The sequence below is a fragment of the Mustela nivalis genome, assembly GCF_964662115.1.
Source record: "Mustela nivalis genome assembly, chromosome: 14".
Lineage (NCBI taxonomy): Eukaryota > Metazoa > Chordata > Mammalia > Carnivora > Mustelidae > Mustela > Mustela nivalis.
Window position 1 is genome coordinate 59,435,167 of NC_139033.1, and position 26,478 is coordinate 59,461,644.

The 26,478-nt window shown below is 36.1% G+C and overlaps 1 protein-coding gene across 1 annotated transcript in view; it reads left to right on the forward strand.

The window, feature by feature from the left end:
- The window catches only part of DSC1 (desmocollin 1), a 333,497-nt gene that overhangs the window by 302,609 nt on the left and 4,410 nt on the right, over positions 1–26,478 (forward strand). Inside the window, exons 10-22 of the mRNA XM_082699479.1 lie at positions 2,381–2,465; positions 3,664–3,866; positions 5,062–5,181; positions 6,000–6,155; positions 12,881–13,025; positions 14,192–14,358; positions 14,793–14,927; positions 16,309–16,494; positions 18,079–18,338; positions 18,422–18,564; positions 22,472–22,684; positions 24,189–24,428; positions 25,964–26,082. Coding sequence (XP_082555605.1) covers positions 2,381–2,465; positions 3,664–3,866; positions 5,062–5,181; positions 6,000–6,155; positions 12,881–13,025; positions 14,192–14,358; positions 14,793–14,927; positions 16,309–16,494; positions 18,079–18,338; positions 18,422–18,564; positions 22,472–22,684; positions 24,189–24,428; positions 25,964–26,082 — 2,172 coding nt within the window. The remainder of the gene's footprint in view (positions 1–2,380; positions 2,466–3,663; positions 3,867–5,061; positions 5,182–5,999; positions 6,156–12,880; positions 13,026–14,191; positions 14,359–14,792; positions 14,928–16,308; positions 16,495–18,078; positions 18,339–18,421; positions 18,565–22,471; positions 22,685–24,188; positions 24,429–25,963; positions 26,083–26,478) is intronic.

The following is a 26,478-nucleotide window of genomic DNA, read 5'->3' on the forward strand; positions in this document are numbered from 1 at the left end:
CTTAAATTAAGTATTAGGTAAAGATTTCTGTGGGATTCATCCAGATTACTTTTGTTTCTGGTCTCTGCTGTGTCCAGTCTCCTTTGGTTCATCCCTTGCCCATCCATCCTTAACCCCCATAATAGCTAAAAGGGTGTCTGACTCCAGCTCCCTCAAATCATTAAGCTGTTAATTTAACTTGAAGATGGGAATAGTACTTCTGGAAACTTCCATTGGCTCTGCCTACAGAGCCAGAAGCAAAGAAGTGGGGGTCTTAGGGCAGAAAGGAAAGATCTGTATCGGAGTTGGGAATGTGACTATATACTATGAGAATAATGTGTGTGTGTGTATGTAGGTTAAATATATGTATCTATACACACACATATATATACACAGAGACTTGTGCATATGTATACATATTTTGTCAATTACAAAGTGCTCTTACCACATCATATATTTAGATCATTACTAATAGAATTCTTTATGATAAGAAAGTTCTTGGGGTATAATTTAGTTTTTTCTTTGGCCTTAGGAAAAACTGTATTAAAAAATCAGATAAATAAGCATGTCTTATGTTTTAAAAAAGTGGTTATTTAAATTAAACTGAATGTAATTCCATCAAATTCATTCTGCAACCATTTGTTAAATACCTACCATGTGCTGAATACTGGGTTTCTAACAGAGAACAAGACAGGTGTGGTTTTCCCCTTTCGGAGCTTATAAGCCGATAGAACAGAGGCCTGGAAACAGAAAGAGCATTGCATGACTGTATGATTAGATTTATGTGACATTCCAGGAAGGGAAATATGGGGATGTTGTGAAAACATATAACAGGGAGGCTTAAAATAAATAAGTAAATATAATTAATTAGTTAATTAATTAAAGTGATTACCAATTTATTTTTCAAATTCCAGTTTTTGGTGTTTTCTGCATAACAGAGCTTTTGTAAAATTACAAACTATTTAAATAGACTGACAAAATACAGCCAATGCAATTGAATTGAGTTGGAAATTAACTACACACTCTGAGTATGGACAATAATGCATTCCTCTTTCTTTCTCTCAAATAATACATCCCATAAAACTACAAATATTTTCTCCAAAAAATTAATCATAAAATTGACCTGTTTCTGGGAAATCTAGATCTATGCTATGTTATATTTAAGTAATTAAAAAATCATTCATTTTGATAAACAGAAAGCAAGTAAATAGGTACAAAATGCCCAAAAAAAAGAAGCAAATTATGTTTTAAACCTGTCAACACTTTTAAACCAATAAATTTTTTTTCCTCAGGTAGTCTATCTTCTTTCCTATAACTACCTAGCTTTCTAAAACAATAGCTATGCCTTGAATTTAGTTACGGATCTTTACTCTGTTGAAGGCTACTTTCTATATTTTGAATTATATATATTTTTAGACAAGTTCTTTGATTCAAGACCATTTAGACTTTCCAGGTTATGCCAACCAGTTCCAGGAGCAATATGAGATGAGGGAAGTTTTGTGGGTGTTGTTCTTTATGAGGTTAAAAAAAAGTCGTCATGGTTTCTAGCCTTAATCAACTATAAACTCAAATTGTGTGGGGGTATGGAAATGAATATTTGTGTACAAATGTGTGATCATTAAATTCCAGAGTTAAGTACTTTCTTCATGCTAAGAAATCAGTGTGACATTTATGAATGGACTTAGAGATGACAATCTCTATGTAAAATCAATTGTTTGTAACCCATTTTTAGAAAATAATACGATATGATTTAGGTTCTAAGAACTTCTGTTTATTTTAATTTCTCATTAATACTAAATGACTGTGGTGCCCCTAAAGCCACTTCCTTTGCTTTTCCCTTTTAAAATGAATATGGGAGGAGCACCTGGGTGGCTCAGTGAGTTAAGACCCCGCCTTTGGCTCAGGTCATGGTCTCAGGGTCCTGGGATCAAGCCCCGCATCAGGCTCTCTGCTCTGCAGGGAGCCTGTTTCCCCCCTCTCTCTGCATTTCTCTCTGTCTACTTGTGATCTCTCTCTCTCTCTCTCTGTTAAATAAATAAGTATAATATTTTTAAAAATAAAATAAAATGAACATGGGAGACCCTGATTGGGGCAATCTGTTGAGCATTGCTCTTTTGGTTTGGGCTGGGGTCCTGATCAGGTTCATGGCATTGGGCATCAGACTTGGAGTCTGCTTGAGACTGTCTCTCCCTCTCCTCTGTCCCTCCCCATCCCTACCTTCTCTCTCCCTAGAATGAAATAAATAAATCTTTAAAATAAAATGAATATGAATAATATGGAAGGACTAGAAGATAAATTTGTTTCTGAAATTGACTTTTTTTTTTATCAATAAGACAACTGTAATGTGGAAGTCTGTGATCAAATATAATTCCTGATTTTTTTCTTTTTTTCTTTTTTTGAGGTTTTAATATTATCTTGTGATGCTTGTCAGAAAATTTCTCTTCAAGTTCCTTCTCATCTTCAGGCTGAAACACTTGTAGGCAAAGGTGAGAATAGTTTTAAGAATTTCATAGTTTTAACTGCTACATTTAGCTTCAGGCTGCTCTTGTAAAGTTTGGGATAAAGCCCTGTAATAGCTACTTGGCATTAAAATCCAACATAAAATGAAAGATGGACTACTTGTGTTTTGGTAGTGGTTAGAAACAATTAAAGTACCACGTTAGTTGTATACTTTTCTTGCCAGAAAAATTAGCAAACATCAAAGGGCTAAATGAGTTTAGTTCAGATGAATGAAGGCATGAAAACCAGAGGCATATTTTAATTCATATCAACTAATCTGTTGCCAAAATTCCAAAGCCAATGCTCTTTAATTGATTAGATATAAAACAGTTGTGTTAAAATTTAAATGCCCCCCAATAATATTTGTGCTTGAGGTTGACTATAATGAACAAGTCCCCCCACAAGAATTTGTGTGATTTGTTACACAGAATAGCTTGTGAAAGTCAAATAAAATTTCACTATCACAGCCATTCTTCAAACATAGGTTGGTTGCTCCGAGTCCAAGGGTCAAATTCCTTTCATGAGGATTTTCTTTGGCCTTAAGTTTACACCTTGAATACAAAAGTGGTATCTTTTCCAAGGCAGACATCATTTTGGCCTGTGCTTTGAAATTCTAAATTAATCCATTGCCTTAAATCTTCTAAAAGTTTGTAAAAGAGATACAACCTATACTCTATAGACATATAGCAAATATGCTAAATATGTTAAACATGAATCTGTAAAGGAAACATTTTGATAACAACCTTATTATATACCAAGTATTACTGAAGTATAGACTGGTTTTCTTTCTTTTTTGCAAGACAGCTTTAGTTATCAAAGATGGTTGAAGACCTGTTTCAAATCTGAGACCATACCAGTAACACTACATATAAAATGATAAATTTGTATGTATATGTACAAACCCATAAGCAGGAGTTAGAGTGGAAACAATAAATCCAGACACAGTAACAAAATATTTTATATCTCTTCACAAATTAATTTATGGTGAAAATAATGGAAACTATGACTCCATTTATTTAATTATTTAATTTACATGGCCCCTCAATTTTATAATAATAGGTACTCAACAACCTCCAAGCGTCACCTCCCTCTTCCTGCTTCTCACGGACTGTCAGTTGCCATTCCTGTAAAACTTGTTCTATTCCTGTTTTATTTTACAAATTGCTGCCAATGTCTTCCCTGCAGTGAATCTGAAGGAATGTTTCCCATCCACCACTCTAATCCTGTCCAGCGACCCTGACTTCAGGATTCTAGAAGATGGCTCCATTTACACAACACGTGACCTCATTTTGTCTTCTGAAAGGAAGAGCTTTTCCATTTTTCCTTCAGATGGCCAGAGCCAGGAACAGAAAAAGATAGAAATTGTACTGGATGTGAAAGGAAAGAAGGTATACGCTCTGTTTACAAAAGGCCTTCATTTCATAGACTTCCTTCCCTGCCAAAATCAAGGTTCCTGAATGCTTACTTGTGTGTTTATTCCCCTTCTAACTAACCTGTTGCAAAGACTAGACTGTTTCAAGGAGTGGTAGAGCTGTCTACAAAGTGGTGCAAAAATGAACAGCTCTGCAGCCAGGGAGCAAGGTCAGAATATCAAAGGTTTCAGATAGTGCTTTGAGGTGTGGCAATTAGCACAACCAACCTAAGGAACAAGCAAGGGTGGGTCTAAAACTCAGTGAAAACTGAGTCAGGTTTGAGGTGTGGGACTCCACCCTGAGTGGCTTTCTCCCAAGTGACTGTGGGTTTCAGTCACTTTAAAGAGGTTGTCTACAGCTTACTCCCACCATAATAGAAAATGCCATGGGGTCCCTCTCTTCAGAGAATGACATGTAGCCAGTCCACAGGACTGGTTGGAATGCCCAGGCTCCAGGCTCATTCATGTTCTTGCCGTGAGTGGTAGTGATCAAGAGTTGGGAAGGGAGAGATTGCTGAAATTCACAGAAATCTCACTTTAAGCAAAGTCTGCACCCTGAAGTAAGTCTTGTGGAATAACTTATGAATAAGTAATTTAATTTGTGAGAGACTTCCCAGCTATATTCCTTTTGATTATAATAATTCTTTACCAAATTTAGAAGGTGCTTGCATAGTAACATGCATAACACATATTACAAATTTAGAAGGAATGTTATAAAACATTGTTTCATATTTTCATATTATAGTTTCCACATCACATAAAATAAAATATACTTGAACAAACACTGACCTCTGTCTTTGCATAGTTCTATAAACACTGTAGCCAGTATTTTGGCAAATATCGGTTGTACCACACCAAGTGGAATAAAATCAGTTTTTAGATATTTGTTAACGGATAATCTCTGTTTAGGAGGTTAATACTTCTGGAGATGGCATCTTTCAGCAACGCCCTACAAATCTCTGGTTGATTAACTGGTTAAACAGAATGAAACTGGTTGTGTGTGTGTGTGTGTGTGTGTGTGTATCTTAATAAAAAACAGAAAGAGTTTGGGTATTGCCTGTGATATTATTATGTGCAACCCCTACTTGTTTTCTTCACACTGGTGTACATGTGAAAATCACAGTTCCTGATGAGAGGCTGGGCTCTATTTCTTCATCTCTCATCACATGCAGCTTCCCAAGAAGAGGCACACCAGAGACACAGTTCTCAAACGCAGCAAGAGACGATGGGCCCCTATTCCCTGTTCGCTGATGGAGAACTCATTAGGTCCATTTCCACAACATGTTCAGCAGGTACATTTTACCTCATTTGACTTTATATAGAATAGCTTGTTTACTTTTAAAACTTTCAGGGCTTTTACCTGTTTGTACTAATAAGGATCACCCATTCACCAGAACTTAAAAAAATAAAAAAAATCAGTGTATTTTGTCACTTTCCTCCAGAAATCCTATTCCGCATTTACAAACAAGTTTCATATTTTGAGTTTCTGATGCTTTTAAATCTATATCCAGATTCTCCTGAATAGTCCACCAGACTTCACTCTTCTTTGCTCAGAGGACATGCTTATAGATTTTGCATAATTCAATTGTCCCCTCAATTCACACTTACCCTCACAAAAAAAGACTGGTATTTTTGTTTACCAAAATGGAGATGTCACTGCCAGCTACCTGGAGTGTAATAATAGGCCAGCTTTGAAATTAGGTCTTAATGGTGGGTGGGAGGTTGTGTTATTTTTAATTTTTTAAATCAGAAAAGTTTCCACTTCAAATAACTCAAAACCACTGAAATTGTTACTATATTTTACATAGGAATAAGGATTAAGTGACTAGAAATTGTGAAGGTATGTTCAACTCCAAGATTTTCCATAAATATGCAGAGAATTCAAAAAAATTTAGGATCATATAGATGATCCAGTTTGTGGCTTTGCACGTTGCTGAGTATGAATAAGAGCTTGAAAAGTATGGGATGATGCATAAAGAAGCAGGGGAAGGAAAGAATAGGTGAATAGAAAAGAGAGCAAGTGATGATAGTTAAAGCATCACAACAGATCAGGTTGAAGGTATTACCATAGCATATTTGTTATTTTACTAGATTGTCACTTATGTTACAGGTCCAGTCTGATGCTGCACAGAACTACACCATCTTTTACTCCATAAGTGGACCAGGAGTGGACAAAGAGCCCTTCAATTTGTTCTACATAGATAAGGACACAGGGGACATCTTTTGTACGCGAAGCATAGATCGTGAGCAGTATGAACAGTTTCCAGTAAGATTATTGGATTATTGAGAATTATTTTTTCAGTTACAGTTTCTGTAATTTTAAAGCGTAGTTTGTTTTTTTTTTAATCTTATTTATTTGACAGAGAGTGAGAGAGAGATCACAAGTAGGCAGAGAGGCAGGCAGAGAGAGGGGGAAGCAGGCTCACCGCTGAGCAGAAAGCCAGATGCGGGGCTCGATCCCAGGACCCTGAGATCATGACCTGAGCCGAAGGCAGAGGCTTAACCCACTGAGCCACCCAGGCACCCCCAGTTTCTGTAATTTTAATACAGCTTATTTACATATTAGAAAAATTAATTATTTGATTTAGTATTTTAAATATCATTATAGTATGATGTAAACTTAACATTTCTATTAGCACAATTGGTGAAGAAAGATAATGGATATCATAAGGGGAGAAAAGCTCTATAAAATAAAATGACAGATTTTAAAGCACAGGCTTTGATTTGTAGAACCCTGGGACAACAGTGGTGAATTTTCTTGAGTTTGTATTTCCCTATAACAGGTTCAATTATTCTCCACCTGACTATACATTATAAATCACATGAGAACTTTTTCAAAAATACTGATGCTTAGGTCATTTCCCAGAAATTCTGGTTTAATTGTTCTGGGATGGGCCCCAGCAACTGAAAATTTGAAGTCACCCAACATAATTCTAAACATATCATAAAACTGAGGTTCACTGCTTTTACCTCTTGAATAATATTGTGCTTCTTTTCTTTTTTTCCCTCTGACTGTCCTTCAGCCATGAGAGCCTTGGATATCATTTTATTTCTTTAGTAATCCAGAATAAGTTACCAATTTCTCTTATTTTATCTAATTTGACCCAAAGTAAAATTCAGCTCTTCAGAAAATTAAATCCTTTCTTTTTTCTGTTTCAAACTTCACATATCTCCTCAGTGTTCTGAGGTCTAACCTGACATACAGAAGAAATTCACAGTGAGTTTTAGGGAGATGGTGAGTTAAATTATTTAAGTGCTTGGATTCTTGAATTAGAAGTGAGTGTAATTGAAGGACTCTTTGTTAAATGAGTCCATAGAAAGGAAAGTTATCTCATACTTGGGTAGTCCAGAAATTAACATCTTATCAGATATCCAAAAGATAAGCAGGGGGGCAACTGGGTGGCTTAGTTGTTAAGCACCTGCCTTCAGCTCGGGTCATGATCCCAGCGTCCTGGGATCGAGCCCCAAATCAGGCTCCCTGCTCAGCCGGAAGTCTGCTTCTCTCTCTCCCACTCCATCTGCTTCTGTTCCCTCTCTCTCTCTGTCAAATAAATAAATAAAAATTTAAAAAAAAAAAAAGAAGAAAACGAAAAAGAAAAGATAAGCAGGAACTGGTAGCCACACAAAGGCAGCCATGAAAGAAGTGAATGACGAGGGATAGGGGGGCGGGTGGAGACTGTCCTAAGGATGTCAAAGCACTGGATAAGGTGGTGAAATTTTTAGAACATAAATGTCCCACTTTAGGGATTTCATAATTAAATTAAATGTTTGGATTAGAATGACATATTGTCCTTATAATTTTATGCTCCCACCTAAATTCTCTGAATAAACATATTTTATTCATAATAATATCAAATTATTAATTTGAGAAATAGAAATAGCTTACAGGGGCACTTGGGTGGCTCAGTTGGTTGGGCTTCTGTCTTCAGCTTGGATCATGATCCCAAGCTCTTGGGATCAAGCCCCACATCAGGCTCCCTGCTCAATGAGGAGCCCGCTTCTCCCTCTCCCACTGCCCCCTCCCACTCCCTCTGCTTGTGCACCCTCTCTCTCTTTGTCAAATAAATCTTAAAAGGAAAAAAAAATAGCTTACGTAGATTCTAATAGGAGAGGTATGCTAAGCATCATTGCAAGCATTTTGATCCATCAAGAAACCATATAAAGTTGAAAAATATATAGATATAGGTATGTGTGCATGTGAATATGTAAATTCTCTGACCTCCCCCTTTTTAAAGATTTTATTTATTTGTCAGAAAGAAAGGTGGGGAGAGCACAAGCAGGGGGAGCGGCAGGTAGAGGGAGCAGCAGACTCCCTTCTGAGCAAAGAGCCTGATGCAGGACTCAATCCCAGGCCCCTGGGATCATGACCTGAGCTGAAGGTGGATGCTTAATCAGCTGAGCCACCCAGTCCCTCTGCCCCTTTTATAGATCCATTATAAGGAGAAAAGATCCAACACTAGTAGTCACTCCTAAGGAGAAATAATAAGCTGCCTGCTCTGTATGCTGCAATGTACATTTCACTTCTTATTCTGCTGATAACACCCTGTTTTTGAATTTTTGAAGTCTTCAGCTGCTTCTCACTGGATTGTTGCCAGAGAACAGAAAGAGAGAATAGTTTTATTTGTAAAAAGGGGGTGGTTCTGGGCACCTGGCTGGCTCAGTGGGTTAAGCCTCTGCCTTCAGCTCAGGTCATGATCTCAGGGTCCTGGGATCGAGTCCCACATTGGGCTCTCTGCTCAGCGGGGAGCCTGCTTCCTCCTCTCTCTCTGTCTGCCTCTCTGCCTACTTGTGATCTCTCTCTGTCAAATAAATAAATAAAATCTTTAAAAAAAAAAGGTGGGGGTGTGGTGGTTCCTGGCTGGCACAGTCAGTTAAGCGACTGACTCAGGGTGGTGATCTCAGGATCATGAGACCGTGCCCACCTGGGGCTCTGTGCTCTGCACAGAATTGGCTTAAGATTCTCTCTCCCTCTCCTTCTGTCCTTCACCCCTGTGCTGTCTATCTCTAAAATACATAGTAAGTAAATCTTAAAAAAAAAAAAACAATAAGTTACATTGGTGTGCCAGGCTGGCTCAAGTTGGTAGAGCATGTGACTCTTGATCTTAGGATTGTGAGTTCAAGCCCAATGTTGGATGTAGAGATTACTTTTTTTAAAAGTTACTTTCCTATTTTTTAACATCTTTTAAAGGACAAAAGAAATAAAACGGTTTGGAATTTATTCTTAATGTTGGGCTTCTGGATAATTCTTATTTCTCTAGTTCCCATTAAATCATAGTTAAGATTGAACTGATATTAAGAAATACCTCTTTCAAATTAGTAAGATTTGTAAAGGGAAGTATAACAGCCAGATATAAACATGATGAAACATGAAATCACTTGAGGCAATGCAGAATGGTAGCCTTCTCTGTCAACATAGAGGTGCAAATTAAAATAATACATCTTTGTTTTTGTATCAAATTGATTTCACTTACTAGCTTTACATTGGAAAGCTTATTACTCTGGAAATCAGTAGATCTTCACTATCTGCCACTTTTTCTTTTAGGCTTGGACGACTCACAATCTTCAAGAATCTGTTTCCTTCTCTGCCTTACAGGCTACTAATAGTTGTCTTATCTACCTTAGAGCTGTTGCAAACATTAAATACACAAATTAAATATTGGTAAAATCAGTATGAAAACCATACAGCTCTTTAAAAAAAAAATAAAAATAATACAAGTGCTCTAGGATTTTGTCCTCAAAAACAGGATTTTGATGGGATTTCCCAATTTTTTGCATTTATCTAACCTATATAAATGTTATGCATTACTCAAGTATTGTTACCTGAAATAATTTGATTTCATTAATTATTGGCACAGGTTGCCACGGGTCTAATTCAATACACATTCTCATTGTGCTCCTACTCTCCCTCTTGCCCCGTGTTAGATTGTTTGATCTTGGCTTGTAAGTATTTTTCTGGATGAATCACATCATTATTGCAGTTTCAAGAGTTTGTCTTAAACCATTAAATACATCCAATCTTTCAGGGATGTGTATAAGTCCATTTTATCAAATCTTTTCAAAGAATTCTTGTATAAGTAGAGGATTTTCTTCAATAATTCCAGGCTATTCTATGAAAGAAAGCAGTTACAAACATGTTTCTCTTTGAGTGTTGAGGAGAATCTGTATCTTTGTAAATACACAGGGAAAAATTTTCAGGTTAGTCCCTTTCCCAGAGCCTTGTTATCTTGCCACATACATTTCTTTTTCAGCCACACAGGCGCACCCATTGTCTTTAAATGTATGTTGCTAATCACATTCTGTACCCACTCAGCTTTGGTGCCACTGCTCTCCTCCTACCTTTGCCCTGTCTACACTAGCTATCTTTCTTTACAAGGTCAAACTCGGGCTCCCACTCCTGTTGGCAACTGTTTCCATCTTCCCAAAGAAAGAAAGAAAGAGAAAAAGAAAAAGAAAAGAAAAGAAAAGGAAAAAAGGAAAAGAAAAGAAAAGACAACTCAGCAAATTGTAGTGGAAAAGGGCTAAAAGAAATGAGATTCTTCAAGCTACAGAAGAATTCAAGGGAGAAACAATATCCTAAAAATGCACAAGAAGTTTAAATAATACTCTTCTAACTCAGCTAAAAATATGACTAATTTTAAAGTATAATGTTCTAGATACTTCTTATTGCAATATTCAAGTGTATGATTATTGCTTTCAGTATAAAAGAATGTGAACACTACTGTAAAACCAGTACTATTATTGAGTTCACCTCAATGACTAAATAAGAAAGTATTTAAATTAGTTTCTCTATTACAGGGACATAAATAGATTCTCCTAGGGAGAATGAATCTATGGAAGGTGAGATAATGATATTAACTTGTGGTTAAAGATCAGGAAACACTATTATGTCAAACTACAAGTGATTGTATGGTGGGAACTAGATGATCTTCATTTCTAATAAAGAGAAGCACTAGTAAGAAGTTGTGTAAATTACAGCAGGATGGACTTAAGTTAGAGAGGGAGATATTTTAATGCCAATGTGAAGAAGTAGAAGAATTCATTACAAGTGATTCTGTGAAGAATGTTTATGATACATTTTTGCAAAGGGCCAATTTTTTTTCTAAGATTTTATTTATTTATTTGACAGAGAGAGATCACAGGCAGGCAGAGAGGCAGGCAGAGAGAGAGAGGAAGGGAAGCAGACTCCCTGCGGAGCAGAGAGCCCAATGCGGGGCGCGAGCCCAGGATCCCGGAATCACGACCTGAGCTGAAAGCAGAGGCTTTAGCCCCCTGAGCCACCCAGGTGCCCCACGAAGGGCCAATCTAAAGGGAAGTTTGTCTTTCTGAAAAGGAAAGATGGATGGAATTGAGTGGAAAAATCTATTTATTGAAGAATTACCTACTCAGGCACTGTGTTGGGTGCTTTGGTATGTCATAGGCTTCATCTCTTAGGACAATTGTCATCTTATAGAGACATAAGATAATTTTGTAGTTTTCTGTAGCTAAAAATCTCAAATGGCAGCAGCTTAAACAAAATCTGAGGGGAAAGGAAGAGATGGATAGGAAGGCCGAATAGTGTGACATCCGGACAGGACAGTGGTGAAGAAAACCACGGTGCTGCTGGTGGGGATGGTGAGCTGGAACACTGCTGTATTTCCACTCTGCATTCAGAATTTATTGGGAATAAGATCTAGTGATCAGACTGGTGGAAATCAAAGTATGAGTTTTATAACTGACAAAGTCCACCTGGGGGTTGTTTGGGGAAACGCAAATAAGGGAACAGAAAGAACATGATCATTTCAATACCATCCATCCCAGAGACTGGAGCGGAAGCTTCTTCCTTCCAGATAAACTGTGAAGATGTAATGTTGCCTTTTAACAGGAGCCGGGATTCTGTGGTTACTTTGGTAGATGAAACAGAGATCACTGAAGAATCTAGTTAGGTAATATCAGGATTACAATTGTGCTTTGTGGAAATGATTCTGACTCTTGAGTGCTGCAGATATTGGACAAGGTCAGTTAGGAAAATTGCAGGAAAGTTGGTAGGATAACATGTAGAATACATTTGGAGTCTCATGAGAATGATGGCATTAGGAATAAAAGAGAGATAACGAGTGGCAGAGACACAGAAATGCCAGCATCTCTAGAACTTGGCAACTGACAGATAAGGCTAATGAAGGACAAGGAGGAGGGAGATACCTGGAATTTTAACCCTGGTTCATTTTGGAAGATGGTTACAGTAGGAAAATCAGGAAGATTGACTGGAGAATAACTGACCAGTGAATAATTGACCTGTGAATAATTAATACAGAATCCACCTTGGGCATGTTTATTTGGTCCTGTCAGTAAAGAAAATCTGTTTAACTCAAATACTATTTATTGAACACTTATAATGCATAAACCACATAAGAAGAGTACAGAAATAAACTGATGGTCTTTGAAAGAAAAGGACATTAAGTCCTGGCCTTTGGAACCAGCATATGCCATTTTGAGATGGCTTTGGAACCTATATACGATTTTATTGGCACTTTTTTTTACACAAGAAATATGTTTATGATAGAAAAATAAGAACATGCAGGTAACCAGAGAAAAGAATTGATAATTGAATCTCTGAAGATCATTGATATCTATTTATACATGTAGGCAAATCCATAAATAAATGGAATCCTATTTTTTAAATCTCTAATAAAATACTTTTTATTAGCATAACTGGGGGAAATTTATATACAATCTAACAAGCGGAAGGGTATGCGGTTAATTCAGAGAACAGAGTAATTCCATTTAGCTGGAATGCACAGTCCTTGGTGGGAGAATCACATGAACGCTGCACAAGGTTTGAAGCCATATGGCAGCATTGTCTGTGCTAGTGTATCTTCCATCGCCCAAGTTCTTAGTTACATATTCTTTCATGGATGGCTTTTTAAACCTTATGTCTTTTCCCAACTTCTAGACTTAATTTTGTGCATAATGTGTCATTTGCAAACAAGCTGACGGTGCTTGTTTCCCCTTCAGCTCTACGCCTATGCCACAACAGCAGACGGTTATGCCCCGGAGTACCCGCTCCCCTTGCTGTTCAAAGTTGAAGACGATAATGATAACGCTCCCTATTTTGAAAACAAAGTGACTATCTTCAGTGTGCCTGAAAATTGTAGAACTGGTAAGTTCACCTCTCAGGAAAAAACTAGATTTTTGCTTTGATTAAAATCCCCAGTAATGTTGTAACACAATTATGCAAAAGCATTTAACAATGCTGGAGTGTCAAAGATATTCTATATAAAACCTTGTAATCTTTGAAGATCATAAATTCTTCAAAGGCAAACCTTTTTGTGCTTATTTTTGCTATGTGTAAGTACAAGGCAGCTAATATGGGAAGTTACCAACTTTGTTAGATTAATCCATGATGCATATATGTGTGTTACAGACAAATGCTATCCACATTTTCTATTTTGACCATGTACATAGACATCACAGATGCATTCATAAAGTAATAAATAATTGGAATCTTTACAAAGTTTCAAGACATTTTCAAAGACCCAGAAATAAATCATCTGATGGAAATGTTTATCTGACTTATAACAATATATACATACATTTACTTGGCATATTTTCCAAACAAATTTAAAAAATGGCAAACCAATTTAATGTTATAGACAGCCAAGATTGTGACCTAGGCACGAAGTATCCATTTTATTTTGAAAATAAAAAAGTTACAAGAAATGCCTCCTGCATTCTCTTGTCATTGCCTCTGCATGCATGCATGTTTAACATTGTTCTTTCATAATTCTTGATTTGCTAAAGTAACATTTCTTATACTCTTCTGGGCTGTAAATCTTGTCCAAATGATACGCAGGTTGCTATACAATGTTTGTCTTACATATATTAATAATTATTTGCATATATTAACAATTCAGCAGATTTATTGAAATATCAAGGTATAAATTCTTTGTTATCATATTCAAAGCTGTGCTATTCCTCTCATAACATTATCAAGTTGTCCCATAAAAGATGTGAGACATGCAAAGAAGATCCCATCCAAACATGACTTGTGAGCTGGGGTGGTGGGTTGAAGGGAAGAATTGGAGGACCACGCTAACCAAAGGTGGGGTGGGTGTTCTTAGACATGGGGAATATTAACCCTGTTATTCAGAATACCCACATAATTAAGGGGAGCCTGGGGTTTGGAAGAGCATTTAAGACACTCCACTTGTTTGTAAAATCAATACACTTGTCATTTGGGGGAGAATACACTACAACCATACCTTGTTTGTAATTCAGTTTTATGACTCTTTTAAGTTGTTGACAATATGGGATTTTTCTGAACAGGAACTTCAGTGGGACAAGTGACTGCCATAGACCTTGATGAACCAGACACTCTCCATACTCGTCTGAAATACAAAATCTTACAGCAAATCCCAGATCATCCAAAGCATTTCTCCATACATCCGGATACAGGTGTCATCACCACAACTACACCTTTACTGGATAGAGAAGTAATGAACTGATTAATTTTAGAATCACTAAACTATATTTATACTCATAATGAACTCCCAGAGGAGTCTGGCCACCTCCCCAGATTGTTTCCCTACAGCCTGTGTTTGGGCTTCTCTGGATACCTCCTTTGTGTCTAAGGAGATTTGGGGAAAGCACAAGGTATTGGGCAAGTTCTCATGAAGATCATTGACCTGATGTGATGTGTGGATGCAAAATAGCTTTAAATTTTGAAATTTTATGGTAGACATATCTGGTTTCTATTGCACTGACTAGCCAATCTCTTATTCTTATTTATACTTATATATTTTAAAATAATCAAAAAAGAACATAAAATAATGAGAGCCTATTCAATGGCAATGAGAATCACTAGCTATAGGAAATAGATGAGTTCATCAGTGTACCTTTTTCTTTCATTTTTTTTTCTTTTTTCCAGCATTGTGATACATACAAGTTAATAATGGAAGTGCGAGACATGGGGGGCCAACCTTTTGGTTTATTTAATACAGGAACAATTACTATTTCACTTGAGGATGAAAATGACAATCCACCATATTTTACAGAAACTTCTGTGAGTATCTCTTTGGATTCATTTACCTAGGTTCTTTCACTTTTTCAAAAAAACACAAGGAATTTGGTAGTTCTGTGAGATTCCATATTTTGGTTTTAAGAGTGACCACTTACAGGTAACATGAAAAGAATATGATTTCTGAAAAAATAATTGAAGAACCAGTTTTTTCTAAATGCTAGGAAAAAAACTACTCTCTTGGCTATCAAAGGGCTGCTTAGCCCTTGATGTTATTCATGTATTCACCAGTCTCTTGGATGCCAAGTTCTATTGTTGGATGCCTTGGGTTTAAGTTTATTTTATAGAGTGCAGGAAAAGAGGTCCTCTCTCTCTGATATCCTTTGTACTTCAACTTCCTAAGATGAAAAAGAGACTAGCTTTATATCCTCTGCTTTGCTGGGACAGCACTACATACAGTGTGGACCTCCCATTATCTATATGCAGATTCTCCCAGCATCATGTATGAGGGAACTTTCCCTTAGGAAGTACACAGTACAAGAAATATATATAGGAAGATACTTCCAGGAAATGGCTCTTCTTTCCTGAACTTTTAATAAATAATTATTTTTTCATTAATCTGTACCAGAGTACAAGTTAAAGAAAAGAAAACCTCCAGTGATAGGCATATTCATACAATATTTTATATGAATCCCTACACCTTGTAAAGATATGTTTATCCCATAGTTTAGAGAAAATGAAAAGTCAGTTAAGTAACTTGCTGACGATCTCATACATTTAGACCATGTAAGAGGAAAAACTGGGATTAGAATCAAGATCTATTGTACTCTAATGATTTTTCATCCTTCTATGAATTTATTTTACATTTCTAGAAGATTATGGTTTACTACTTTTTTAAAATCTTTTAATATAATATGCTTCTGTAATTGTATTTCTTTTTTGGAGGGAAGAGGAAAAAATGTGATTTAATTCCTCAAAAAAGGAAAAACTTTTTCCTTAAAATGTTTGCTAGGGAAATTAAATTGAATTAAAAACAATAATTGGCATAATAACAAGTCATCCAGTAATAATAAGAAATCAGTGTAGGTTATAATTATCTATAAATATTAAAGGCTTACTATGTTGATATAAACAGGGCAATTCAGAATAGATAAAATTCAGAATAGATAAAATCTGAGGGCTTGAGTGATTTCAGAGAAATTTAGAAGTTAAGAGATGAATTAGTATTTGAAGAATGGGTAAGATTTGAAAAAGCAGTTTAGTAAGGAAAGAAATAATCTATGCATGAATTTTTTAAGTCCTTTCCAATTTATGTTCACACGTTCCTATATCACTTTATTTTCTTTTTCTTTAAATGTAAATTTTAAAGTAGAAAATCATGCTGTTAAAGCTATCAATTTATCATAACAAGAGGCAATTGTTTTAGTATTTTACAGAAGTAGAAGAAAACAGAATTGACGTTGAGATTTTACGAATGGCGGTACATGACCAGGACTTGCCAAACACTCCTCACTCAAAGGCTGTCTATAAGATCCTACAGGGAAATGAAAATGGAAACTTCAAAATTAGCACAGACCCCAATACAAATGAAGCAGTCTTGTGTGTTGTCAAGGTAAACAACAACAAAACAATCAAGCAATACTTTAAAAAATACTAATGTACACTTGGGCATTGATTTCTACATATCTATATCCTATATACTATATATATCTCCATAGTAATTTCTGTAAACATATGACTAGAGAATTGCAACGTAATGCTGAAATGATTTACATTTGTTTACTTAAATTTTTTTTATTATTATTATTTTACCCTCATTTTTTTCTTAGAAGATGGGCATTGCAGGCAAAAAACACATTGTCTATAGATGGAGAAAACCCAGGCAAAGAAATATTGTATTAGTAATCAAATATTGTTCTTAGAAGGAGTCTTGGGCAGCCACTTGATCTTTAATTTTATGGAACACAAGAAAGAGAGAAATGGAAGAATCACTACTGGACATCAAACCTCTTGTCTTTTCAATTGCTTTCATGCTCAGATTATACTTTTACTTCTCTATGCTGCATAACAGACTATTTATTAACTATTTAGCAACTATTGTCATTAATACTCCTATATTTGAAGTAGCCAGCACATTGGGATTTTAAAAATACAGTCGTAATTAGTACCACCCAGAATGATAAACTAAATCTGGCTCCTTTCTCCCTTCCAGGTTCTAACCAGGGCTGACCCTGCTTAGCTTCTGAAATCAGATGAAATCAGGCATATTCAGGGAGGGATGACTAAAGACACAATTGGTTCCTTTCTGAGTCTTTCTATGCATTGCCTTTCCTAACCTCTAACATATTTTCCCTGATGAATATCTTAGGGAGAGTGGATTTTCTTAAAAGCTACAGACACAAGTTGCACTTTCCTCTTATGATTTTTAGAAAATGCCCCTTCATTATTATGTTGCTTATTCTTTTTCTCACTCTCTTTTTCTTTTCTTTTCCTGGAGTTTTTTGTTTGTTTGTTTGTTTGTTTATCATTTTGGGGGGGTCTAGATTTCTTTCTCTTGCTTTCCTTTTTATGTTATTTTGATGGATTTTAGTCTCTAATTGTTTAACCATTGTTTCAACATTCTTTCTTCTTATTCAGCTCAGGACTGAACACTTTGATTAGGAACTACATAAACTCAAATATGATAATTTTTTTTAAAAAGCCCTAAAAATAATGTGCTTCCAAAAGATGCTGCTAGATAGTATCACTATAATTTTTACAGATACACTCAGAGTAACTGCTCCATTATAGCCAAATCTCATGTCCCAGTGGTCTAATTATCTTATATACTTCTTATACTCTTTATATACTTCTATTGTCTCAGTTATCACTATTCTCCCACTAGATAAATTTGGGTTTAGTCACTTATTTTGTATTTCTATTAATATTTAAACTTGTAATGAAAAAAATAAAGTCAGGATCTTCCCGAAGAAAGGTGAGAAGAGAAATTGGTTAAATCATCAATAATTTTGCATTTGATAGCATTTCTCATTATAGGAAGTCAACCATTAGTCTTAAAGTATATTAGCACCTGCTTTTGGTAACATTTTACACACAAAAATGATATTCCTTTTTGTGCTAAAATTTGGAATCCTAATTATAAGTCTTCTGTATAAAGTATTACAGATTGACTGATTAAAGTATGTTTATTAAACAGCCATTGAACTATGAAGTGAATCACCAGGTTGTTTTGCAAGTTGGTGTCCTTAATGAAGCACAATTCACTAAAGCAGCAAATTCAAAAACTCCTACTATGTGCACTACAACTGTCACTGTTAAAATTAAAGACAGCGATGAGGGTCCTGAATGCCAACCGCCAGTGAAAGTTATTCAGAGTAAAGATGGCCTCCAAGTTGGACAAGAATTGCAGGGATACAAAGCATTGGATCCTGATACACGCAGTGGTGAAGGCTTAAGGTAAGGTATTCTTCAAAATGATATGTTTTGAGATTATGTCCAGCCTTTGGCTTGAGCATTTACATTTGATTTTTTAAAATTAGGTATAAGAAGATAGGAGATGAAGATAACTGGTTTGAAATTAATGAACACACTGGTGACTTGAGAACGATAAAAGTATTAGACAGAGAATCAAAATTTGTAAAAAACGACCAATACAACGTTTCTGTGGTTGCAATGGATACAGGTAAGTGCAATTTTGTAGAAATAGAGGATATATTTTTAAGGAAGTCTTGGGGTGAACTTTGTTTACTTTCATATCAAAATTTAATGCAAAACAGATTTGCATAGATTGCTCAATTTGTTGGAGACCACCCATGTCAGCTCCAGTGCATCAGTAATGTAAACTAGGAGAGGACGAATGGCCAAAGACACGGTGGCATCCTCTAGGATCTCCATTGTTTTCAGGAGTACATACTTAGGTAGTTATGGCTTGAGCTTCCTGAGAGTGTTTAGTCCTTCTAAAACAATTGGGTTCAAGGTAGATCTGTTTGAGCCTTTCTTAATGGATGTATCCTATTTCCTAAGAAATGGTCAAATAATGACTACATCTTTTGCTCTGGTTTACAATCCTTCTCCAAGGTTAGTTAATTCTAGAACTTATCTAGTGAAGAAATGTCCTTCAAATGTCATAAAGTAGTCATTTTCAAATCCTTCTGAATGTACACTCCTCACAGTAGACGATTTTTGAATGTGGACCATTGTAATGTATCATACCCCAACAGTTTTGTTTGTTTGTTTTTCAATGCAAGTACCTGCCTTACTTAAGCTTTGATTGCTAAGGCATCTGCTTCAAAGATCCCTATCTGGAATAAACATTACCAAGCAGACAAGACAGTGATTCAAACCACATCCCAGTAGCCCTACCAGCCCAGGCTCCTTTGTTTTAGAGATCTTGATTTCAGTAACTGACCCCTGAGGCAGCTTGTTTTTTCACTTCCAAGCTCTTTAAATTTCTACTCTTAGGCTTTAAATTCACCACTGAAGACTGGACTCCAGAAACCCTCAACCCTCACTCTTGACCCCAATAAAAGGGTTATCCCAGGCCTGCTTTTTTTCTCCCTGATCCCCACATCCTCTCTGTGTGGCCCCAGAAGTGCCATGTAATTTCCAGGACTTGTAAGTACAGTAAAGCTTTTTTTTCCCCAGAGTTTCCTGATAGTTGGGACACCTTGCAGTCATATAAGAACCACAAAGGCCAGTCTAGCCACAAGATTGGTTATGTGCAGGCTGAGACCCACACACAGCAACCTCCCTATATTTACTAGTATGTTTGTATACATGTGCTAGTAGGTTAACATATGCCTCACAAAAATGCACCAACACTTGAATAGTACTATTTCCATGTGCCAAAAATACTTATGTTTCAATATCTAAAAAAAAACTAAATGTAAGTGTCCTTGTAAATATCATCGCTTAACCACTTGCATACGAACCTCTCTTCCTCTTGATACCTCTCACAGAAACTACATTAAAACTACAGAACTACGTTAAAAGTTCTTTCAATACAGGTAGGAAAAAAAAAACCCACTAAAGAATGCAGATAACATTAGCTGAGAAATAATGTTGCCACCACTCTAAAACCCTGGATGATTTGCTGCTCCTATAGAAGGAGAAGTGAAAGCGGAGTGGTTCAAGAGCACGATTATGATGTCAAAGAAGGACTTCCGTTTACTCATTTATTTCACAAATGTTAATAGTCTAGTAAGTTCCAAGTACTAGGCAAATTACTATATAAATTAGAATTCAGAAGATAAGTCAAATTCTCACATGATATAAATGAAAGGATTACTGTATTCTCATAAGAGGTTCTTAGTATAACAACTTTCCCCATAAAAGATTGTATGGATATTATAAGTAGAAATCAGTTAAGAGCTGCCCCTCATTTCACAGAAATAAGAAGCTTAGTGATAGGAAAATGAAACATTATTTGAAGAGAAGGAAAATACAGACAATAGAAATAGAAGAAATTAACGTGGTCTTTTGTCGCTAAAAATATAAGGAGATGAAAGGCCAAATCTGAACTGTAAGAGTCTATGTCCCAGGCTCATGGATAATCTGCGTGTGCTCACAAAGAAGTAAAGACCCACATGGTGACATCAACATTTTTGTTTATTTTTGTAAACAAAATGAATATATACTTCCAAAGGGCCAAATATCTTAATAATTACTTTTATTTCCAGATGAAAGTTTAGTTTTGGTGCTCATAAATATTTCAGGATGATAACCTAGACATTCTTTTAGCTTTCTTTGAATCCAATTTATTTACTTCTGCTTCTTGTGTCAGTCTTCTTTGCCAAGCAGATTGGTTTCCGTGCTATCACTCTAGAAAGCACTGTTTCCTGTACCCTCTGCCTAGTATAGCACTGCCCATCCTGTTTGAAATTCAGGTCACTTAACTGCTTCAGATGAATGACAGTGACATCTTCCGTGATTATTTCCACTCGTCTGTGTTCAGTTCTTCTCTTAATATCTCTTAAGTCTCCTTTCCCTGGGAATGATAGTTAATTATCACAAGTAATGTATCTTTTCTATAAAAAGGTATTTCACTGCTTCTCATTTATATTATGTTCCTCTAACTAGATTAATTGTGCTAATTAACACATCATCTTTAGTTTGCTGATTTTGAAGTTGTCACTTGTATTCAAATTTATCTACAAATTTCTGGCAGTATCAAAATGTTTATGTTCTATTGCAGATTTCTTATTAGAAGAGCTGTTAAAAAAAAGAAAAAAGAAAGAAGAGCTGTAGCTCTCTTTTATTTTTAGATATTATAAAATTTGTTTAGATAGAATAATTTTGGAAAATATATATGCAACAGTGGCCTTTTATAAAGTAATTTATTTAAAAATAACTTTTAATAAGTTAAATAAGCAAATAATCACTGAAATATACTATAAGATATGGCTTAAGTGTTATTTCAAAGTAAAATGGATTATATTTGCATATGATTTATAGTGGTCTTTATGATAAATGCTGAATTTATCTAATGCTTCAAATTTAGAAGCAAAAAACGAGAAACTGGATCAATTTTTCTGTTTATTTCAATTTTGAGAGCTTACGATTTATTGTAGTTTATTATCTTATCACAAATGGGAAAATCTAGACATGTTTTTTGAACTTCATTATCTCTTAAACACAAATCATCGGTAATATTTTCATTAAAAATATTGAGACAAGGTGAAATGCTTTAAGCCAATAACAGTGGCCATCTGGAGATGAGTAATAGCTCCTATGGTCAAAAGCATATTTATTGAATTAGGGGAAAGGTGCAAACTTATTTTATGGTTTACTCAACAAAGTTTTTTGGAAAGTATAAAACAGTAATTGCATTATGTTCAAGGTGTTACTATGAAGTTATAAGTTAGCCAAGAAATGCTAGGCAGAGCATTAGGTTCTCAAGACGAATACAACTTAGCTCTAAGGATGATCATGTTTACAGTTCAGCCAGTGAGTCAATGATGAGCAAAGTGTTCTGAGAAATCAAAGGAGAATATCACTGCCACTGTCTAGAAAAGTCACGGCAAGTTTCAAGAGGAGGAGATATCTGAGCGGATTCTTGGAAGATAACAAAGTATGATCAGGCAAAGAGAAAGAGAAAAGTATTCCCAGAAGTGGCGACAGAATGTACCAAAGCAGACAGGGAAGGGTGCACCCAGTGGGTTTGTTGAGAAGCTTTACAAAGTTTGGGAAAAGAGTATGTGAGGAAATGAGTCAGAAGAGGAAGTTAAGGAAGTAACTGATGACCTAAAGTGAAGTCTTTGTATATGCAAGATGAACAAATGACTCTTCACAAAGTAAGCTGTAAGGAATCCATTTTATTTTCAGGTGGCTCTTCTGTAGTGACATTGCTCATCATGTCATACCTTTTCATTTTAAAAAGTACCTCAAGATAACATCTGATAGAGCCATCAAGCTTCAAGGAAGAGTGACATGTCACTATTTTGTATTTGTAGCAGTGGTATTTGGGATCCCAAAGTGTGTGAAATTCAAGTTCAGACAGCCACTAGAAAGCAGATGTCAGCGGTGTGTCACAGAGATGCCAAAAATAAGTTTTTAAGCAAAAAAATATCCTATTTTTAAATTTTTCATAGATGGCAGATCTTGCACGGGAACATTAGTAGTTCTTTTGGAAGACTTTAATGATCACCCACCACAAATTGATAAGGAAGTGACAATTTGTCAGCATGACAAGGATTACGCTGTGCTGGAACCTGTAGATGCTGATGGACCTGAGAATGGTCCACCTTTTCAATTCTTTCTGGATAATTCTGCCAACAAACTTTGGAATTTAGAAACAAAAGATGGTATGTAATTATGCTAAATCTTCTCATCGGTAGGAACTTAAGATGACTGATGGTTTTGACATTCACCTTAAGTTCATTATGATAAATAAACATTTATTTTAGGAAATTATTTTATTGATCCCCCCAAAAGGATAATACCTTGCTTTTAATTTTTTTTTTTTAAACTTCTCATTAGCTTTTATTGCACCTCCTTCCACATGGCTTCAAGCTACCAGGACACCAGCCCTCCTCCTCACTACACACACACTCAGACAATAGAAATAGAAGAAATTAACGTGGTCTTTTGTCGCTAAAAATATATGGAAATGAAATGCCAAATCTGAACTGTTAAGAGTCTATGTCTATTCTCTGATCTTCCCCTGAAGAATCTGGCCTTCATGATGACAGGCTGTTTTGGGAGCTTTCCCTTCCCCCCAAAACTTTGCAGTAGGCAGGGCACAGCACATCAGTGATAGGAACAACTCCAGTCTTGTTTTTGGCAGCATTTACCGGTGTCGGCTCACTGACCAAGGTCCATAGTTTGTCAAGGTCGACAGCTGGGCAGAGGCTCCAGTTGCCGTCTAAGGAGTAATGCCTCACACTAACTTTTTTAAAGTGACCTGAGTCATATTTGTCAAAGTTGGTAATGTAGTGACGCCTGCTGCCCGTGTCCCCCTGGCTTCCTGGGTGAATCCGGTGCTAGTCCATGTGGCTATGGCTGTGGCTCCCATGGCCCCAAAGTTTCTGGGTCTTCCTCAGTCTGAATGGGGTGTTGGCAGCCCAGAGAAAAGAGCAAAAGTATGTTTTTAAAGCAATAGATAATATATTTAGTGTCTAGTTCCAAATATCTTTTAAGAGAACACATCAATCCGTTTTAATATAGTATTTGAGTAATGTTAAGTATAGATTAGTCTAATATAAATATAGAGCAATAATAATTTATTTTTCTGGTTTTTCAAGAAATCAGAATCATTTTTAAGAAATAAAAAGCAGGAGTTGGGGGGGTGGCGCCTGGGTGGCTCAGTGGGTTAATCATCTGCCTTCAGCTCAGGTCATGGTCCCAGGGTCCTGGGATCCAGTCCCGCATCCAGCTCCCTGCTCAATGGGAAGCCTGCTTCTCCCTCTCCCTCTCCCACTCCCTCTGCTGTGCTCCCTCTCTTGCTGTGTCTCATTCTGTCAAATAAATAAATAAAACCTTAAAAAAAAAAAAAGAAACGAAGAAATAAAAAGTGGGGTGAGTCACCTAGGTGACTCAGTAGGTTAAGTGTAGGTGGGGCTTTTGATTTCAGTTCAGGTCATGTGTGCTGGACATGGAGTCAGCTTAGGATTCTCTCTCCCTCTCTCTCTGCCCCTCCTCTGTCTCTCCCTCTCAAAAAAAAAAAAAAAAAAAAAAAAAAGAAGAACCACTAGAATTTTTCCTTAAGCTAAATTCTGCACCTTTTCTCCCCCAGCTTACCCCAAGCATATCAAGTAAGATTAATATTGCAACTGAAAAGTTTCAACATATATTCCTTTTTTGCTCTAGGTAAAACTGCCATTCTCCGTCAACAGCAAATTCTTGATTATAACTATTATACTGTGCCTCTCATAATAAAAGATAGGCATGGCTTAAATGCAAAACACATGTTAACAGTGAGAGTATGTGACTGTACAACGCCATCAGACTGTAAAATGAATATAAAAAATGTGAGAGATGTTAAGCCAAATGTAATACTTGGAAGATGGGCTATTCTTGCCATGGTGTTGGGATCTGCATTGCTGTTATGTAAGTATAATTATCTAGAATGTGTTAGTTGAAGGCTTATCTAATATTTAAAAATATATATGGTGGTTCTTTATTTAACGACCTTTTATAGCCTTTGGTAAATGTGTCCTTTTAAAAATCTTGTGTGTACTATATGACTGGGGGTTTTGATACAGAAGAAACATATCAGTAAGAGCAGGTTAAATTTAAACTAATTTTCAGAGCTGTACCCTTAGTTCTTCCAAGAAGAAGGTATGAGACCCAGGATAGATCATTTCCTTTCTTTCAAGCTCATTTTTCCACAAGTAAAATAAAGAGGTTGGTTAAGATTCCCTCCCATACAAAACATAGTCTTTTAACCAGCCAAGTTTATGCACAGGAAGAATTAGTGAAGAGTACTTCCAAAAGTCGCTTAGATATTTATGCTCGCTGTTATTAATAAAGGTATTTAACATACATCTGAAGAAGACTCCAGTAAGGGGTGCCTGCCGGCTCAGTCAAAGGTACACATAACACTTGATCTCAGGATTGTGAGTTAGAGCCCCACGTTCGGTGTAGAATTACTTAAAAATAAATAAACTTGAAAAAGAAAGAAAATTGGAATTATAAAAAGAAAAAAAAAAAGACTCTCGTTAGTGGAAAATGGTCACAGTGAGCCACTGAGGAAAAGTAATGCATGCAAAGAATGTTGAGATTTTGCATTCTGCAAACTTTTTTTCAAGATGCAAAAGTGATGGAAATCATTGCCCACCCTTCTCTCATCTCTCCTTCCCACTTGCCCTCCCTCTAGCCTTCCTTCCTTTTTTAGTCATTTATTGGACTACAGAACCTATTTGCATTTATAGGCTTTCCACGTAGTCTTTACTGTGTCCTAATTCATTGACTTGAGTTGCAGGTTAGATTGGACATGCCCCTTAGCACAGTGATTACAATTTCAAAAGTGGCCACAGATTTTAAGTAACTGCCTTTCATGTTTGTATTTATGCCTAATGCCCTTTGAGTGTGTTCTGTATGGATTTGAATTATCGGTAATACTAGCTTAAATTTCAATCAAAGGGAGTTACTATTTCAGTGTGGAGGAAAGAAGAGAAACATTTAAGTTAGTTCTGGAGTTGGGAAGAGACCTGTTAACAAACTATGCTCAGTTCACCCTTCTTACTTTTAACTGATTTCTTTCTCATTTAGCCTAATAATAGTCTTAGTCAGACAGAGATGGTCTATATACTCTGTTTTAAATTTCATAACCCAAAGGGATCTTAATTTATGGAACAAATTCTGTAAAGTTCTGTGAAGAAACTTTTAAAAAATCATGATTTAAATGACCATGAGAGACTACGGACTCTGAAAAACAACCTGAGGGTTTTGAAGGGGCGGGGGGTGGGAGGTTGGGGGAGCCAGATGGTGGGTATTAAGGAGGGCTTTTATTGCATGGAGCACTGGGTGTGGTGCAAAAAGAATGAATTCTGTTACACTGAAAAGAAATTAAAAAAAAAAAAAAGATATGCACCAGCAAGAAAATAAATACTATTTTACTTAAATACTTTTTTATTTTTTAGGTGTTCTGTTTGCTTGTTTCTGTGTTACTGCTAAGAGAACAGTAAAGAAGTGTTTTCCAGATGTAGCCCAACAAAATTTAATTGTGTCAAACACTGAAGGACCTGGAGAAGAAGTGATGGTAAATTAGATTTCACTTTGGTATGAATTGTATGGTGATCCAATGATAACAGCTGAGTATTACATAATGATAGTAATACTAATGACAACTAATGTTTATTGAGCACTTACTATGTCAAGCAGAACTCCATATGCTTTGCATGCATTAACTCATTTTTTTAAATGATTTTATTTATTTTTTTGAGAGAGAGAGTGAAAGAGAGAGAGCATGAGCAGTGAGGAGGGGCAGGAGAGGGAGAAACAGACTCTCTGCTGAACCGGGAACACATGAGCCTCAATCTCAGAGCTCTGAGATCGTGACCTGTGCCAAAGGCAGGTGCTTAACCAACTGAGCCACCAGGCATTCCTGGATTAACTCGTTTAACTTTATAATTCTATTGTATTACTTTCATAGTGT